General features: G+C 30.6%; 1 protein-coding gene across 1 annotated transcript; it reads right to left on the minus strand.

The window, feature by feature from the left end:
• Positions 1 to 3,675: 3,675 nt before the first annotated feature.
• On the minus strand, positions 3,676 to 7,501 carry LOC149054788 (uncharacterized). The gene is made up of 4 exons (XM_089229622.1): positions 7,169 to 7,501; positions 6,811 to 6,894; positions 6,066 to 6,140; positions 3,676 to 5,673 (listed from the first exon to the last, which is right to left on the minus strand). The coding sequence occupies exons 1-4, from the start codon at positions 7,223 to 7,225 to the stop codon at positions 4,654 to 4,656; spliced, it is 1,236 nt and encodes a 411-aa protein (XP_089085748.1). The 5' UTR covers positions 7,226 to 7,501; the 3' UTR covers positions 3,676 to 4,653.
• Between the last annotated feature and the right edge of the window lie 14,398 nt (positions 7,502 to 21,899).

Below are 21,899 nucleotides of genomic sequence, written 5' to 3' on the forward strand. Positions count from 1 at the left end.
ATACTGTTGTATACCTACTTTTGTATTTACAAAATAATAATTAAAAAAAAAAATCATGATCATAACACATTTCAAAACAAAAACTGTCCGTAGAAAAGAAAATTAATTGTTGTTTAGTTGCGTAACAAAATACAAATATTTATCTCGCTATACGCTCTGGTTATGGATGGTAATTAAATCCCCCTAGTGGCCTAGTGCTGTATTATATATTATATAGGTATGTGTGGTGATATATTATATTGTATTCTATGGCATAGTTAGTAGTTCAGCTACCAGTTGTTGTTTTATGTTTGATAATGAATTTTTCTTACGCTGTGACCGTTACATACTTTTCGGGCGGATAACCATCAGTGACATTCGGCGAGGCAGTAGCCAAGTACATTGGTGAATCATGTAACAATAGTGTTTATTACCCTCTGCGTCAGTGAATTGAAAAGTCCATGGACAAATATTTATCGAAATACGTGTTACGTATAATAATGAACTTGTTAGTTTCCCGAGTGCGTCCCGAAATTATCTTTTTTCAATGTTCCGAGTGGTTCAAAAATAAGGTAACGGCCAAGTGGCAACCCCCCCCCCCCCTGAAAAAATTTTGTACATTAAATGTACAATTTAAACGCAGTCTTAGTGCATCTCAGTGTATTTAGAGTTACCCAGGGCGCACCACGAGGAGGTGAACTGACTTCTGCAGACTTACGTCCCAAAAATATCTTGTGATTCTTGATAATATATGATAATATATTTTATTTTAGCTTTCACCTTTGAATTTGGGCGAGCGTACTAATTATTTTAAATGATTTTTTTATTTATTTAAGAAATGTTATTTATTTATTAGTATATCTATATAGGCTGGTGTTTAAATGCTATTCTCTTGACAAAATCTAATTTTGATATTTTATTATTTTTAAATTAATTTATGTTGTCTTCGATGAATAACATTTTGTTGCTTGTGTTTTTTTCTCTCGTTGTTTATATATAGTCTCGTTTGAATTGCTATGTTAGTGTCGATTCGAATTTTGTTTAATATTTCCAAAAATGTATATATGTATATATATATATATATATATATATATATATGTATGGTATGTATAAAATAACGAATTATACTTATGACGAAAACTTTCACAAGCATTTTGTGTCCGTTCAGAACTACTACTCATTTCAGCCCACATAGAAATAGGAAGTTTTCAAGGACGCACTCGAGCTATTCATTGTAATTTTTTCGATAAGACTGCGGACACACTCGGGCTGTAAAAAAGGTAAAAATTAAAAACGGGACGCACTCGGTAACTACTTTGAGGTTTAGAAATAATTGATAGAAATCGAGGAATGAATGATAATACCTCACACAAATACCTATTTAACCTTACGATGATTCAAAGTAATTATTCATTGTTAGACGTTATAACAATATATGATATGCTTATAACAGTAGCCTGAGCATATAATATGTACCTAAATAGTTCTATACTCGGGATTTTTGAATTAATGGATTAAGTTTCATTTAACACAAAATGTCATATATTTTATATGTTTTTTTATACGTTTCATTCTTCAATCACTAAAAATAAAATACTGTAGGTATTACAAGTGGAAATTTAAGAATAAACCATTGGGTGGGTATAGTATACACTGCGTGCACTCCGTGTATAGTAGCTTTATAACTTCAAATGTAAGACATTACAATTATATTACTAAGTTGTACATACCTACATGATATTACAAGATATGATTATATTATTAACTGAATAATTATCAACAAGTCGTGTAGAGTATAATTTTATATTTATAAAATTGTACAACATTATATAACATACGATTTATCAATGATAAGATATAAATGGCACACAAAAGAGAAACAATAAAATATCAGGTGACCCTTATACATTTCTTAAATTGATTAAAATTGTTTACATTTTTATATTATAACTAACATGAAGGTACATATCTATAACGGTATTTTTGGTTTGTTATTGTATTGTCCAGTTTTTGTTAAATATAGGTGGATATAAAATGATATCATCATATCAAACAGTTATAGTATGATTGGAATTCAAAACTAAGGTCATTTCGTATTAATAGAAGCAAGGAGGTGGTGGACAAGGTGCACAGGGTTGACATAATGGTGAAATGGAGAAACAAGGTAAAGGGGATATTGGTACTGGTATCAATTTTGGAGGCGGAACACATGGTGGTAAGACTGGAAGAGGAAGTGGTGGTGGTGGTGATGGCAGGAAGCATGATGGTAGTGGTGGTAAACAGGAGAGTGGACTTGGTGGTGGACATGCTGGACATAATGGTGGATTAGAGAAACAAGGGAAAGGCGATAGTGGTACGGGTATCAATTTTGGGGGAGGAACACATGGAGGTAAGACTGGAAGAGGAAGAGCAATTGGAAGTGGAAGTGATGTTGGTGGCAGGAAGTATGGTGGTAGTGGTGGTAAACAAGGGAGTGGGCATGTTGGACATAATGGTGGGATGGAGAAACAAGGTAAAGGTGATAGTGGTACTGGTATCAACTTTGGAGGCGGGAAACATGGAGGTGAGACTGGAAGAGGAAGCGGAAGTTGGCATGATGATGCTGGCGGTAGTAGTGACGCTAAATAATCTAGATAAGGATCTGGAAGGCAAGGTAATCCGCCACAATGATTTGCTTCAACCTAGTTAACAAAATAATAATTAGATAATATTCAGATGGGTGCGTTAGGATTGAAAAATATTTCTTACCTTAGCCAAAAAAGCTAATGCCAAAGTAAACACAATTATTGAAGTCTTCATTTTGTATTTAATATAACTGCTGAATAATACAATATAATGAGCATCGTTGTTTAGCTTATATACTCAAATCGTAAATGATTTGTTTTTCAAAACTTCACGTATATTTATCGCGATTTCATAAAATTAATCAGTAATGTATTCGTTATGCTTGTGGAATATAAATATGTATTATTACAGATGAATGTTTATATGATTCAGATATGTACCTAATATGTGATACTGATATTTTTATCCTAAGAGACACAGACTATAATATGAAAATTGTGTACACCTCCAAAACTACTGATTGGCGTTAATACAACAATAAATATGATCGATGATAGCGCCGTCTAAGGTTATGTGAGTCCTCAGTATTTTGAGAGCTAAAATTATTCAAATGATTTAGGTATGTTAATCTTATACTTAATTATTGTGCATGTGTTTGGAAGTGCGTAGTCCAAGATTTCATGATAAAGCATAAATATTTGAGAACAAAACCAAATAACTAAACACACACAGACACGCCATTACAATAATGATAATATAGTTTTATATCTGTTAATTGGCACCTAGAAAATTATAATACAATTTTTTTTCATATAGACTACCAAATGAGTATCACAAAAAAAAATGTCAACACAATAATATCATTTACGATAATGTAAGTATAATATTAGAATGTTTGAACATGGTTGAAATATTTATATTTTAATACAGATGATTAAGTTTAGTGGTTTTTTTTTTTCATCTTCGTTGAATTAGTTTAATTATATGTACCAACTATAAACTTAACATGTGGATATTAAATTATTATTTATTAAGGTACAGAAAATATAGTTACTGATAAAAAGACAAAAACTCAAAAATTAAAACTTTGAATTTTCAAAAATATTCTGAAACTAAAAGTACCCATAGAAATTAGAAATGTATAGTTTTTTTTTTTTATATTATAAGTAAATGTATTTCAATATAATTACAAAAAATAAAATCCATATGACGTATACAATTGTAAAATAAAATAAAAAAACATTACAGTATAGAAAGATATTTGTTCAACACGACATTACTCACACTACCTACTCTTTCAGAATTATCTTTGGTAATTTATTATATGCATCAGTTTAATGATAACTTTATTTATGCATTTTATATTAAACTAAGTTTAGTATTTAAGTTAAAACTAAAAAGTAGATGGGTATCTGAAGCTATATTATTGCAATACAACAAACAACAAATAAAAAAATAAAATAAATTAGTTAAGTACATTTTTAAATCTTACACATCTTATATTCAAATATTTATGCATTCAATATCGTATTTTAATATCTATAGTTTACACTTAAATTGGTACAAAACACTTAATATTTGTAATAACTACATTTTTTTTTTTTTCAAAATATTACCATAAGAAATAATAAAGTAAGACAATAAGTTCAAAAAAATACTGTTTTATAAGTTAAAAAATAAAAATATTTCGAACATATTTAGATCATTAAGATACAGTTTCAATTCAATAACCACTTATATATATAGTTAAACATAATATAATCGATGCAAATAATAATTGTAATAATATTACCTACACATAAATTAAAACTTAGACAATTTTTTTCAATAAAATTTGAATCCCAGTGGCCCTAGTGGGTTTTTATATATAAAAAAAATATGCAGTAACATAAATCGAAATGAATTAACTATAATAAATTTATATATTATAACTTAGAATATTTTAGTTTTAAAAGAATAATCATACAATGAATTCAAAAAAACAAAAAAAAAAATCTAGAAACCTTAAGAATAAAGTATAACACAGATATTTGAACTAATTCAAAAACAAAAATGTAATACAGTAGGTATAGGTACATATTAAGCACTGAAAAAAATATGTTATATTTTTTAATTGATATCCCCGAACAATAATGAATAATCGTTTGAAGGTATACAAGCTAAAGAATTCGGTAAGTAAACTGTTATTGAGTCAAACAGTTGGTGCCTTAAAGTCGAAGGAAAATTGTCCAATACAGATGGACACGTCACCACTGTGGATAACATTTTCGCAAAATTATTGGGATTTAATGAACTCAATATTTTCGGTGAAGGTATTAAAACATTAAACATCGATGTGAAATGTGTAACGGGCAATCCTTTCGTTAACGCCTGTGACGAACCGAAGACAGAACACAGCAAATCAAAAGTACTGATCGGCATCACGCTTAACATGCGCGAAGTCATTAGGGGGCTAAGGATGCCGACTAGTACCGGAGTCGGTATCGTGTTCACCAGAAAAGGCGAAGATTCGTCAAGCGTTTCCAACAGGCCGTCCAGAAAACCGAAAACAGTGGACGGGCTCACCGTGACCAACAATTCTGATTTACAGCTCACGAACGTCAGAAACGACAGTAAAGTCGGTATGGGCAAACAGTTGAACGTTGGCTTCGACATGGATAGCGCGGTAATCAAATTTATAGCAGACGGATGTGGTAAATCCACGAAAAACTCAGGAGAGGAAACGATTCCTAATATGGAGATGAAACTGCCCCTCGGGATACTGTTCAGGGCTCCCGCGGACAGCGACAGCAATCCGTTCAAGAACAGGACCCTGTCCTTGGACGGCACCTCGCAAAGTGCGCAACGGTTAACCGACAGTATCGACAGTGCTGAGTTTAGGCACGGTTGAGAAAGCGTGTTGAACAATTTTGGAGTACAAGCAAACATGCCGACCAAGTAAGTGACTATGGCGGGTGGCGGTGGGTCCATCATACTACCGTACACAGACGTAATGGTCGCAATGAGCGATACTTTGTGGTCCGGCGACAATTCAGCCAATGAAGTCTGTGAACAAAACTTTACCAAATCTTCGACAGTGTTTATGGATGACGAAAATCCATTTTCAGCAATATGATGATGGTCCAAGCTCTATAAAAAATCATGTCAAGATTCCCCTTAAAATTGTTAAAAACTAAACGAACCTACGACTGCAGTATAAGTTATCTAGACTGGAGCACCCATATGCAAAGGGGTGACGTGTCGCCCCCTCCCTTAGAAAAAATATTGTTATTTTTTTAGTTTTGAATAATAGATTAATTTTACTAATGATAAGGTTTTTATTGTAATACTATGTCGATTATTATTTTTGTTCACATATAAAATGTATATATTTTGTTTCATTATTTAATAAAATAAATTTGATTGATTCTTAGTTTTCAAGTTATTTATTTTATGATTGTCACCTCCTAGGCTTTGACAGATGGGCGCCCTTGTGTCTGAATTATATTATTATTATCTGTACAATAATAATATTTACTTACAGTTTTTACTAAAATCGAGTTTTGTAATGATATCGTCATCGTATGGCGCGTCTTGAGTTTATCATTGTTTGATTTCTGAAACAAACATTATATACATCTTAATAATATTATATAAGTTTTATTTGAAAAATATACATATAATATAGACGAGGAACGTCTTTGATGTTAATCGGCTTAAAAGAATGTATAGCAAGTGGTGGACTATGCAGGTGAGACTTTTTCTTTTAGGCCTTGGCTCGTAGTAAACAGTGAACTGTTATTTATTATAATTAATAATTGGACGGCATTCCTATTTTATGGTCTTGCTTAATGTTTGAAGAGAAAAATGTGTGTGTAGGTATAAGACGCAATTTATTGAGATTATTAAAAAATAAAGTTTTTTATTTTATAAAAAAAAAAACAATGTAGTTTCTTGCGTTTTATTTTTAAAAGTTATATAATATTGTGTTTTTAAAGTACAAAATATGAATTATAAAATTAGGGCAATATGTTTTATAAAAATCCAAAATAAACACGAATTTATAATCTAATCACTAAATTAATGTATGATGAAACAAGTTTGAAGGCTGGTAAAATAAAATTTTTTTTCGAATTTTTTTCATAGTCTGTCACTGTATATATAATATAGTAATAATTTAATATTGACATAATTGTCAATCCTTAATTTTCTAAATTCCTAAACTATCTGATGTTTTTTTGTATGTAATATTTTATCCTATGTCCAATAATTTAATAAATTACTTACTGTTGCAACCGATACATTTACTGGTGTTGTTAAGATGGATCCAAATTTACAAAGAATGCATTTACCTGCGTATACACCACTATTCTGCAAATAAAATATTTTTATTTATTTATAAATTATAATAATTGTATTATAATGTTCTATCGACAGTTAAAATAATTAAATGTATTTTTGTCAAATATAATAGCAACAAGGTAATAATATATATATATATATATATATATATATATATATAATTAATCGATATTTTTTTTTCGCCATAAATCAGATAAATGAAAAACCAAGTAAGTATCAAGTAAAGGTACCTACATAAAAAATAATAAGAATTAACAATAAGTATTTTTGAATGGAAACTTACTTGGAACACAGCCATAGTGCAGATGAATACCCAAATTATGGAAATAAATCGTTTCATCTTCAAACAATTTTGTTGAAAATAATATATATATATATAAAAAAAAAAACAGTAGGTACAATTGACTCGTGGTCAAAACGTTCACTGAGTATTTTATACCGTTTTATACATACTTTAGGAAACTGATAATGTAAGATAACGTTAACAATGTCGTACACATAATATTATTTTATCTACTACCTACAAAACCAATGTAAATAATATATTAATATAATATAATATATATGTGTATATTTCCTGTAATACGAGTATGATCTGCAGAGCACATTATAACGCTTATAGTGTGAGGTGTATACTGTACACGTCTTGGTCATATTTTACGTAGGTATTAATTTTTTTTTATCTATCGCTGCAACACTATTGTAATGCCTCGAATCAAACGCATGGTTAAATTTATCCGGTGCATTCGTCTAAATACAATTTTTTTTTTTTACTTTTCTATTTTTCTATAGTAGGTAGGCCCTTTTGTTCGACATTTTTTAAGTGCTTTTATCCGCATATAGAGATTATAATATTTAAAGAGATGAACGCAAACAAATAGTGATTATAATATTCAAAATTGATCAAACAGCAAATTGTGTTCGTCAAAACCTCAAAACTGTGTATCAGACTTTATTGTGCGAGCCATAATAATCTACAGACATATCGTGATATAAATATATTCAGTGGTCCATTTAAGGGGATGCTACCCGGTCAGAACGTAACTATAATGCTGGCCAATAGAATGCGCTGCTCTATACGTGACCCGGGAGTGTACAAAATCTGAGTGCGGTTTTTCCTTTACGAAAATTGTTTTTTACAAATTAAAACCAAAGTGCGTCTTTTGAGTTATTGTAAAATCAACAAATGTTCACAGTTTATAGAAGAGAAAATTATTTGTGCCAAATTGTTTTGAAAAGTTTATTGTTTTTGTCAAAAAATAGTTATTAATACAAGGCTTACCAATAACCTGCAACTATGTCTATATATCTTACCTTATAGTCTATACATCTAATTGTTCCTACGGTTCAACTTATTTATAGATAGAAATAATTATTAAAGACAGGTAATTATTAAAATAGGAAATTGGGCCTAACATAGATTGTATTGATTTATTAATTATAACAACCCACTTGTTCAGTTTATCTAGAAAACTAATTAATTTACATACTTTTCGAGTATACTAGGTATACCAGATATTATAATACACTGTGGTATTAACTATAAACCATACATACAAATATGTTGTAGTGACAAACATGGTCACTATCGCGGTTGTGCTATAGTGCTGTCAAAACTATTCACCACTTCACTTTCAGCTCTCTCTGATTATTCATTGTTTTAGGCTCCCAAAGTATTGTTTCTTATTAACAGATTTTTAATATATATATGTATATATTATATATATATTATATATTTAAGCAATGCTCATAGGTAAGTACGTATTTTTTACCGATATTCAATAGATCTAATGTATGTGCATATTGTATTGTTATGCAATACACATAATATAGGGGAAACCAGAAATTCCCACGAATCGTGCCTTAAATCACGATTATGCACGGTTTGCGACTGGGGCAAGTCACCTTTCCTCGAGCCCACTCGACTACGCAGCATTTCACTCTCTCTCTCTCTCTTTCTCTCTCTTGTGCACGCGCCCGCCTTATTGTGTGGGTGCAAAAGTGCGTTTAGCGGTGCCAAAATGTCACTAAAAGATAATCGGATTACGCGGCGAAATCAAAACTAAAGATCGTCGTCGCCGTGCGGCGTTTGCAGTATTTTATTTAGTTTTTTTTTTTTTTTCATCCCCTAAATACACACAAGCGGGTGCGCGCGCGCGCCGGAGCGGCTCACTGACGGCGATAATCGGGTATTACGGGTGCTCCAGCGGCTACGTCGAGGTGACTAAACTGGGATTAGCGCGGCCCGGTGCACGTGCGGGACACGCGCTTACCAGTCCTAATAAAGTTAATGCCCCGAGAGAGAAACAGCGATGCGACGAAGACACGGCGAGAGAGCCAGCGTGAGAGGGTGGTACGAGTGAGAGAAAGAGGGAAGGGGTGAAAGTGAGAGGGAACGGTATATGTATACGCGTTGTATGGGAAACCGATATAGGCGTCATCGTTGTTTTTGTTTTTACGGCCGCCGCCGTGGCAGACGGAGTGTGAGAGAGAGGACGTTAAAAAAAAAATAATCTCGATAGTCGAGGGGTTCTCCGAAAACGATCAAAATATCCTATAGGTATGTATATGTGTATATATAATTATCATAATATTGTGCGTAATATTTGGTGGGTATAAAATATAATATTATTTTACGGACTGTTTAGTTGTCACGTTGTCTTAAAGCGATGCCCATTATTGCTTTATATATTTTTATTATTATTATAATCTGATGTTATACAATGAGTAAATAACAAACCGGATGACCTAGAGAAATAAAAATAAACCGCATTTAAACATGAAAAAAAAAATGTTACATCACTCCTCGATGCAACTGGTTTGATTCACGATATTATGCAGTACAGGTACGGGTGAGTAGGTGCAGCATCTTATCTAATTCCAGTGACTGCGGTTTGATATAGTACCTAATAACACAAGCAGAGTCGTCAGCGTAATACTGTCTAGTAAGCACCTCTATGATAATATTGGTAAGTACCACACAAATAGAACTAACATCCTCGACACCGATTTGATTCTCATCGTATCCTAAATTTCGCAGATGACCGGTTACATTTTTTTCCTCCATCGTTTCTGTACGTGGATAATAATATTATGACAATGATAAGAAAAATATACATTTATATTGATATTATAATATTTTCGTTTCGAGTAAAGGAGAGTATAAGTGCACAAATATCGAATAATAATTTATGTACTTGATTAACAATGACTTGTGGAAACCGAGTTAACATGATTTATTATCAAATTGTTAATGACAGTATTATAGGTTAACCTATACCTATACCTAACCCATACCTACGCCACAAAAATCGTATTTAATACCTAATAACTGATTCCATAAAATTTCAATTTTGATTAAATAAACAGTGAAAGCGAATTCATCATTCGATAGTTATACCTCCTCAGTAGTTGTCAACGCCTGTCGCATGTGATTTGGTCATTTTATCAGAATAACGTCACCGCGCATATAAAACAATAACATGCTCATATAATTATTATACGATATGTACACAGATGAAATATTTAATAATTATTATCATTTGACATAACGCTGTAGGTACATTAATCATTGCCATTGTTAAATTAATTTTTCAGGATTTACGTATAACCTATACACCTGGGTAGGTAGTTAAAATTCTGCAGCAAGCGTGTTGGTAATAATTACATTTTGCGTCAGTTACATTTTACATCGGTTGAACATTTGACACTTTACTTATTAACACGTAGATATGTACCCATAATACTATAAGATCAACCCCGGGGAAGATTTGCATTCTATGAGCTTTTGGAAAGAGTAAAAAAAAAACATTAAAAAATAAATAAATACGTTTTCATTCTCATTACGAAAACCCTATCCTCCGAGTACAATGTATGGTGTTTATATACTTTATAGTATATACATTATGCGACGTGCATGCATATATATATTATATATGTATAATATATAAAACTGTAACGAGAAAATCTCCGAGGTAGCATCGTTTCCGGTATGACACGGCAACGGCTTCCGCAAAATCAGTTGCCATGGATACTCTCGACGGTAACTACGGGCGTCGTCTTATCAGCGCCATCCAGATTGCCACGCCTCCCCCTCATCCACCGATGTGCTTTCTTTATCACCCTCCCCGGCATCCCCTTGTGCTCCTTAACTACCCCTCAGCCCATTCACCCCCCGGTGATCATTCTTATCGCTCTTCCTTTGTCACCCCTCAAAACCTAACCTGTCACCCGAATTGTTATAACAATAATAATATATACGTAATGTATGTTGTTGGATTTTTGAATCGAAAAACAGGGGAACGGAGAGGGAAAAAAACCGACTCTTCCGACCTTTTGTAGCCTTTCAATTTATTTTCTTTTTCTCCGTTTTGTCGTAAACCCGAACGGATACGTCGATGTTATCGACCAGCATACACTGCGCAAACCACACAATATATTATATTATATAAGGCACACCAACTTGAGCAGGCCACCACTAGATTATTTCATGTTTTTATTCGGTCGACCTACACTTCTTGTTGGAACACTTTTCGGTTTTTCAATATCATTTTATATTTTATAATCATAATCTTAATATTTGTGATAACCTTTGCACATTTTTCAATCAAAATCGTACAGATATAATATAATTATATTATATAATTTATGTAATTTTCCTTTTTAATTAAAATTGTAACGGTTTTTATATTATAGATGCAAATACATTTTTTTGTTTATAGCCAGCCAATAAAATCCTAGCCTTTATTTTAGGGATTATGCCATATTACAAATACATTTTTTTCAACTTTAAATGACATACTTGTAATAATTTTATTTATTTTTTGTCATTCAAATATTTATGGATGGTGGAGAAGATTCTAAGTGACTCATATAAAGCCAAGGAAATATTCAAATATTTACAACCTCAAAAGAAAAAATATGTTTTCTTTTGAGTACGACATAATTTGTTGTGTTATCAACAATCAGTACGTCGAATTAGAGTTTTGAAAGTGTTAAATCTTAAATCAAACAGGTACGCTCATTAAAAACTTTAAAAACCAAAGATTAAGAAAAAACTAATAACTATTACACACTTTAAAAAGGGGGAGGGGGGTATATAATAAATAAACTAAATCCCTGTCCTTCAAGTGTGCCTTATCATTAAGTAAGTTACTGTTAAGGATGTGCTAAATTTGACTTATATTTTAATACATACTAAGGTGATCCAACCCGTGATTCTTGAAGCCTTTCACTTCCGCATCTAAAAGACAAATTACGTTCATAATATATTCAAAAATATATAACGATTTCCGAACAAAAGAGCACAAATCAATTTTAATTAATTTTAACATTGTACATCGGTTTTGTGGGTATAATTTTAAGACAGATCAACTGGTGGCACTGAAATTTGGTTATTTCATTAATAATAATATCTAATATTAAGTAGATAATCTAAACATCAAAATTATATATCAATATCAGTCATCTGTAATGAAATTTCTATTCCATTTCTATTAATTACTTTATGTAGGTATGTTGTAAAATATAAATAATAATAAAATTATTTTTAATTTAGACGTCCCTCGGCTATACTGGCTATAGTGTTTATTTGAATGAGTAAATTGGCCTGCCAAATACGAAAAGGTAGGACCACCCTGACATATATGCATATACGAAAAACGATTTTTAAATATAGAAAATATTCAGTTAGTCTTAGTACCCACCGACTATGACCATTTTCCTCGGTATATTCTGCGCATGGTCACCCCGTTTCAGCATCCTTAGTGATGGACGACGATGACCTGAGGACACAGTACCAATACGCTTTCGATTGCGACAGCAAGTCAGCAACAATGTAATAACAATAATACGTATGCAGAATGCTGTTAGGTAATGAAATGTAGAAAAAAGTCAAGACCACGTGATGAATGATGTAATAATAGAATAGAATAAAAGTCGTAATTTATCGTCGTTTCCTATGCGTTTACACACAAACAACGTTGTCGTTTATTTATGATAACGTTGACTGAGATTCAAACGCGATTTCGTATTCATGAAATCCGACCGCATTATGTTTTTTTAACGAAAACATAAAATACTTTTGTCTCGGCATCCGGTGTTGAATTATTTCAAACCCAGTCAAAATATATACATAAACTGTATCCATTAAAATAAACTTAATAAGTGTGTTTGAATTAAACCAATGAAATTAGAAAAAATTAAAATTTTATTAAGTTTTATTTTAAATATTATAATAACATTATTATGATGTTCGGTGAAAAGTCAAGTTTCTAGTAGGAATACAACATAATCATCCTTTTAATTTGGTACAGCTAATAAAACCAAATTTATTTTTAAACAAAATTCCAATAATTAGATCCAATTTTCTACCAAATCCATCTTCAAAGTTAAAAATTAAATTTTTTTTCAAAAAACAGACACATAAAATAAATAAAAAAATCGCCATAATGGTAAGCCCAATAATCCACTCAGAATCTAAAATTAGCCTTATTGAAATTAAAAACAAAATATGCATTTCAAACTGAACCTTTGTTTACTAGTGAATAATATATTTTAAATATTTTAAAAATAATATCAAACATAGGTACTATAAAACTAAATTGAATTATTTTTTTACTTAAAGTTAAATCTTAGACTTTTTTTAAGTGCCCTAAAGGCATAAATACATTGTTGTTTGTAATATAATATTGTACTATAAATAAATATTATTAATATAGCTCATTAATATTGATTGCTAAAAATAAATGTTATGTCTTAACGTCTAAGAAATAATATAAAACCATTTAATATATTATTTAACTTATTAGCTTTTGAACATTGAAATAAACAAAGTATACTTAATGATAAGTTATGACTGATGTGTCTTTTTTTGTAAATAATTATTATATGAAATGAAACAGCTGGTGTATGCATAATGCACGGCAGTCGAAACAAAAATATGCAGAATACAATAAGATTGATCGTTTCATATTTAAGTGAAAATGCTATGTAGCGTCGATATGTATATATTATGTATTTTATGAATAAAGTAAAATGTTTCAGTCGTAAAGAGTTATCCAAAAATAAGAGTTATAAAGGGATTGGATATAAATATTGTATTCGACAAAGGATCATCAATAATCGAAGTGTCATAACTGCCAGCGCCGCGTCAGATTTAAGACCCGTGTGAATGGATTTTGACCCCTCGAATGTTGTTATGGGCACCTATATATAAACCAAAACACGCCTGCTATTTCCTTTTATAAGGGGATTATTGACCTATTTTTCGATTAAAGTCAGCTTTTGACTTGAGATAAAAAAAATGAACATGACACAAAAAAAAAAATGATAAGTCGATATTAGTGTCACACGATATTTATTAACTCCGGTCACATACACAGCGCAATGACTATTAATTATTTTGACATGGAAAATTATCAACAGTGTATTGCTGTAAGAATACCAACGTTAAGCTTACTCATAGGTGCAATTAGGTGGAAGCTAGGGAGGGCTTAGCCCCCCAAATATTTATCCAGCATCCACATAATAGGTACAAAAATAAATTAAAAAGTAAACCTGTGTAACTTATAAAATTCTAGCCCCCTCCAAAAATCGACCCTAGTTGCGTCTATGCACCTACTTTCAATGTTCTTAACACTCCGATATAATATAATATAACATTAAACAACAATACAATTAATAATAATAATAATACATTTTAAATACATTTTTATTTCTCGAATATACTTAAATTAAATATAATTATAAATATAGTTAAATATACATAAGTAAATCGATGAATAATACAGGGTGTCCCAAAGAGATCTGACATTCTGACAAATGAAATAACTTTTGTTCTAATCAATATTTTTTAAAAATTTATTTTAAATATAATTCATAGACATTTGCGCTACATTTTTAGAATACATTTTTTATTTTTTAATACTGAAAATAAAAAACTTAAAAATTGATAAAAATATTTTTCGAAATATTCAATATAGTCAATTTGTAAATCTGATTTTTAGAAAAATGTATATCCTCCTGAGGCCCATCACGTATTTCCATTTTGTAGTACTACAATCCCAATGTCTATTTCAATGGACATTTTCAAACACATGTTTTTCCTCCCAAATTATTACTAGTTTAAGGTTATATTGATAGAAGTATAAGATAAGCAAAGAAAAATTGGCGGGCTTTTGTGGGGATAAGAGAAAATGTTCACTATAATGGACAACGGGTTTATAAAAACACAAAAACTAAATTAAGCTTGGGCGCTAAATCAGTGATAATGGTAAAAACACTTATTTAAGTCAAATGGCTGATTTTTACAATTTTTTTAAAGATCAATATTTTCGTTAAGTAAATTACGATCTAGTTTATGTTAGAAAAATTTTAATTTCAAATAATATAAAGTTTTTTAAAAATATTTTTTAAGAAAATTTTTAAATAGGTGCATGTTAAAATATAATTATTTTTTTTATTTTATTTATTTTAGTAATATGTGATGTATAAACTATAAATTACTATAATTAACTATAATTTACTTAACGAAAATATTGATATTTAAAACAATTGTAAAAAATCAGCCATTTGACTTAAATAAGTGTTTTACCATATACATTTTTTTTAAATCAGATTTACAAATTGGCTATATTGAATATTTCGAAAAAAAATTTTATCAATTTTTAAGTTTTTTATTTTCAGTATTAAAAAATAAAAATTGTATTCTAAAAATGTAGCGCAAGTATCTATGAATTATATTTAAAAGAAATTTTTTTAAAATATTGATTAGAACAAAAGTTATTTCATTTGTCAGATCTCTGTGGGACACTCTGTATATTACAAATAATGTGCCAATGGTAGTTGGTAGGTATATATAATACATAATAAACATTTCGAATTAGGTGCATAATTCACGGTTTTCTTTTCAGTTAAAGTATTCGAATAAGTTTTTAATTTATATTAAAACATAATGGCATAAAAATATACAGTTTACCACGTACCTAAATTTTAGATTAAGTACTAAAAATATTTAAGTACAGAATAGATACTGATTACCACTTTTAACAAAACAAATAGTTCCATTTGTTGTGCGATTGCTTAATTGTTTTCATTGTTATAGATAAATGTATTCAAATACTAAACTATATTTATTTTGATATATGTTTTTAACTATACTTGAACCAACTATACAAATATTGGATTAATGGTAAACATAAATTATTTGGTTCATTTTAATTTTATCGTGAATTTACTTTTTATTTTAAATTCTAAATTTTCAAAAAACAAAATAACGTTTTAGTAAAAAAAAAAAATAATAATAGAAAATATGCTACAAGCAAGGTTTAAATGGACAGACATACCTAAATATTAGTATATTTTATGAAGTATTATATTTAACATTATTATCATTATTATTTTTTTCTAGGTACCAGTGGTGTATTTAAGGGGAGAGGCTCGCTACCCCCCAAAATTAAATCCTGGATCCACCACTTCTATAGGTATCTATTCATATTGGAGTCGGAACTGTAAATTAATTTATTTTGAAATTATTTATAAATAACAAAACAATTAAATATACACCGTGGCACCTAATGCATCATAATTATTGATCCAAAATTAACAATAATAATACCGTTTAACTTAAATACTATATTTATTATTGTTTTTATTTAATCATCTTCAATTACAATATTAAATATAAAGTATATAAATTGAAAATGTATTTTCAATTTATTATTAAGTGTCATTATGGAGCTGTCCTAAAAACGAGCTTGCGATAGGAAACAACAAGTTAAAACTTAAAATCAATTTATTATACATTATCAATAATACATGATTTAAAATAATACTAAACATAATATGAAAATCAAGAATTAAATAACAATTACATACAAAATGTTAATTTCTGCATATGAAATGTTCAAAAGCAAAACTAAATAGTACTTTAATTATTTTAATCTACATATTGTTTACATAGTAAGTTCAAACATGTATTTTTAGAATGAAAATTAAATGGATCAATATTTAATCGTCTTAAGAAACTAATGAGAATACCAAAAATACTTTTCTCACAAAACAATTTCTTACCAACACCGATCTTTTAATGTTTACTAAGTGCTTTAATCTTATTGTGTTTCGATGATCTTATTACTCTTTAGAGGTTTATATGCATAAATATTTCTACCAAAATAAGTAATATGATAGAAGTGATAGAACATTATAATTATGTATTTTTGATATTTTTTTTAATATTTACGTATATTTAAATTTTTCATCTACAGGTTTAACGATTTCGGGCACATCCTCATCAGTCCTCGGGTATATAATATTATAATATACAATAGTTTAGTGGTTTAGTGCGTATACAACGCAAACATTTACTTGCCCTAAAAACGTGTGTGTGTGTGTGTGAGCTAAGAGACATATTTTCTATATAATATTATACCTTATTGTAGAGATATTTTTTAAAAACATTTTAAATTTGATTTTAAATATTCATAAAACGCATACACAAAAAGTCTCTGCTTCCCTCCCTCCATCCCCTATATACACCATAAAGCTTGAGAGTACGTAAAAATAATAATATATAATATAAGCAGCAGTATACTATGCACGTATATATATACTGTAGTATGTGGGTGTAATATGTATATACATATCTCGAGCACGAGATGAAAGATCGAGAAGAAAAGCAAGTACGTTGAAGCGAAAATCCGTGACAAGGGGGTATAAAACGGGGGAGACGGTTTTCCGTCCCGCTACCCCTCCCACCGACATCTTGAATTTTATCGTCGTAGAAGAGAGGTGTGAAATCAAGATGGCGGCTGACGGCGGTATGCGCGCCCTCCCCTCTCGCCCCTCGACGGCGCGTATCTGCAGATATTGATCGGCCACGCAGAAGGGGTTGCCGACCATTCAAGGAGCAGATAACAACTTTCCCATCGACCGCCACCACTGCTGCCACTGCTATTTCATTATACGGTATACATACAAAATATATACACGTATTTTATATACATAATATATACTTATTATATATATATATATATATATGCCAACCCGCCGCAATACATGCCCCACCGCTATCACTGCAATAGTGTCATCAAAACGCTCCCGTGCCCCCCTCAGACTATACCACCTAAAACCGAAAACACATTTTCTTTGAAATTCTCACAACAGTCCATGCCCTCAATCTTTTATATAATAATACGCAGTTTACTAATTAAAATGTTAAATCACCGTCAGAAACCACTCACCCTACAACGTACATCATAATATATAGAGATAGGTGCCAATAGGTTTTACATTTTCCAAATCAACGAAGAGAACGAAATCATTATTTTTTATCATGTGAAATTTTTCGTGTGGACATTTTTACAACTTATATATTGATGCGTGATCAAAGTTTTTTTGTATCCACTTATCAAATATTACCTTGGGTGTTGGGTAAATTACTGCCAATTTCGAGAAAATATTATAATCTTTTCATAATTGTAGTATAAACTGAAGACCTAAATACATACAGAAAGTTTGAACTTTTTTTGCAGAAATATTATAATTTAATTCAACCGATTAAATTACTTATTTCGGTATCATTGTTATTGATTATTAATACAATACTAACCTATAGTGTTCATTAGTATTTTATTATTATTATGTATTGACATGTAATATAATATGCAGTATTATTATTACAGATTTAAGATTTTAGTCATTCTGGATATCATTGCAGAGTATGATATTATAGTTGCCAGAAGTCGAAAATACCTAAATCATCTGAGTTTTAAAAATGAATTTTTCAGAATATTAATTATTATTTACGGTGAAGTGTTATTGGACGAGGTGAATTTTTAAAATAACATTGTCACAAATTTAGCGAATCTTATTAATTTATTTATATACATTACAATAATGATAAAAAAAAAATATTAAAAGAAAAACGCATCGGCGTCTTGGACAATTGCTAAAAGTAAGGCCAAGTATATAATATTATAGAAGACGTGTTCTCGTGTTTAAGTAATATCCCGAGATATCAAGTAGACGAGAGACTTAAGATGGTAGATTTCTTCATTCTATTCATCTTCCCAAGTGAATAAAGCTATCTCAGTTAATGAAACACCACGTCCCGGCAGGAAGATATCACGCGAAACATTTTTCTATATGGATACTCGTATTAACCACTTTTAATTTTCTGACTAAGTGAACAACTGATAAAAATCTTTTTTTCTTTAATACTAAGAAAGTTCTCTACTTTCTGAGAGTGATGAAAACACTTCAAAAAATCTAATTTTACCTGCATAATGAAACGAATATATAGACGACGGATTATAGAATTACACCAATACAAATTGATCGTAAATTAGCAAAATATAACGAATAGTGAATACTATATAAAAATCAATGTCTCAATTGTTTATAATCACTTAATTTACGATACTTACTTAGAAATCTCATTATATTATGTCGCGTGTAAATAGCTGAGATCGAAAATGTTTTTTAAAAACGTTAAACGAAAACGAAATATAAATTATACCACGAAAAAAAATATATAAAATGTCTTTCATCGAAAAATTGGTTAACCTGATAATTGATGGTAACTAATTGTTAAGGAGTATCACATTTTCCGGACTACTTTAAAATAGATTTTAATATAAATAAAAATGTGAGTATTTACTATTCTTTCTATATGGATTCAAATAAAGTAGGTATAATTAAAATAAATAACCAACTTTTTAAATAAATATACCATAGGTAGTAAAATTTAATATTTGGAGTCCCTAAAAGTCCCATAAAAAAAATGTATAGCTCACTCTACTATTTTTATCTGTGTCCTAAAACAATAATTAGAAAATGGTATAAAATTCGAGACCTGGTAATTTTATATATATATATATGTGTAACCACTCATATAACCACTAAATATTTTGAGCAACTTGTCTATATTATGATGTTCACGCTCTTCATCATCGTTATATTTGTGTTGTATTCATAATAATTGTTTTTTTTTTACACTTATTGTTGTAACCTAATACGTAGTGTAGGTATTTGCGAATAAATGCAACAAAACAAAAAAAAAGGAAAGAAAAACGCTATTTTAATTTTTATGGCCTTTGAATAATAACATATTATTATATAATATAATACAATATCCATGTATGCCACAATATCACATGTTGTTGTATAATGTATACTATATAATATAACATACAATAGTATCGCACACTCTTCGTTCGTTGCATGCGTATATACCGGAAACGTCGTCGACGTCGGACGTCGAGTATTGGGTTTTATCTAACGGAAATTATACCGCGGTTACCGCACCGCAGTACTTCGCAGTTTACGTAGTTAATTTTTGACCCATTGTGTATACTGCACCACGTAACGCAAAATACGTATAATAATGTATTAAAATAAAATAAAATATAAGTACTCGTGTAATATTATATACGTGATGTACATTATTGCTGCAGGAGCTGGGGAGCAGGGTTGGCGCGGACGTTGTGGGAAACCAGGAAACGGGTTCGGTCGTAACTCGATCACGAGGGTCGGTTCCCTACGACTGTTTTTTTTTATGAACTTTCTACGCCGGTGATACATAAAAAAAAAATAAAAAATTCCAAATGACAGTCGCCCAACTTGTACACAATCAAAACGATATCAGTAGCTCGTTAGTTACCGAAAACGCGGGCGAAAGGCATCGCACGGCACGTGACTCCCACCGAATCGTTTGGACCACGTTCGGCTACAAAAGCGTCCACACACCCACACGCATACACACCGAGGGCGACGTTTCTGTGCGGTGCACTACAAGTTCCCGTCACAAATCAAACAACAATGCTCCTAAGGGTGTTTTTTCGAATTGGTTTTTTTTTTTTTTTTACAACGCCATCATGTTGCGCTCACAATAGAAACACAACCACTCGACCTGTAGGAAGGGGCCGCATAATAATAATAATATACACACGCGAGCATAATCATATAGGTACGCGACGACGTAACGACACACGAGTCTCACATGGATACAGTTTGTAGTAGTATTTTTTTATTTTATATTTTTTTGTTAGTATATAGGTATTATGCTCGCAAGTATTATAATTTATATATATATATAATATATATATACATATATTGTCACGTTATACCATTATTATACTACTTGTACGGTAACTGCGAAAAAATGCAACAGACAAAACAAAAGGACTGCGTTGCGCCTCTACAAGCACCTATATAAACAATATATATACATGTATTTATATGTATAATATAAGTACCGAGGATAATAATATGTATAGGTATATAAGTGCTGAGGATAATATCTGCGCAGGAGTGGAATAATAACTGCACACGCGTATACTAAATCGGCGTATATATAATACGAGGCTGACACTTCAGTCTTTACCATCGGTGCGCTGCAAATAATATACCGATACAACACGAATGTGCAGCACTTTAAGAGTGCCGTCAAAACGATTGTTTATACGATACTATATATGTTATTCTTCGTCGTACTAGTATACATTATGATGCTCGTTATTGTGTCGTCGTTGTTGTCGTATTATAATAATGATTTCGTCGACGTTTCGCTGCATACCATATATATAGGTAAATGCAGCGCGTGCCATCTGACGTGACCCGACGACGCTTTTTTAAGCTCGCAGACAATGCACGCGAGCGGTATTCGACCACGTAGATCCTGCTGCTGCAATATACAAGGAGCCGCAAGTGGGGCACTTAACTGCTGCTGCTGCTGCTGATGCATTCTTCAGCGCGTGTATACATATGCATAATAATAATAGGTATTGTACAGCTGCATGGTGAATGATTATATGTGAATGATGACGATAGACGATATAATATTATAATAATAGGTACCCGAGTTATGCGATACGAGTAAAAAAAAAAAAAACAATGATTTTTCCAACGACAGTATAATATTATAATTTGATAATAATGTCTAATATACGTCATATTATAACCATACGGTCTACGTGGTTTACGTCGTTATGGTCTTCAAACAACATTATTATATA

The sequence above is a fragment of the Diuraphis noxia genome, unplaced genomic scaffold, assembly GCF_037042655.1.
Source record: "Diuraphis noxia isolate RWA-SAM2 unplaced genomic scaffold, SU_Dnox_SAM2 contig0005, whole genome shotgun sequence".
Classification (NCBI taxonomy): domain Eukaryota; kingdom Metazoa; phylum Arthropoda; class Insecta; order Hemiptera; family Aphididae; genus Diuraphis; species Diuraphis noxia.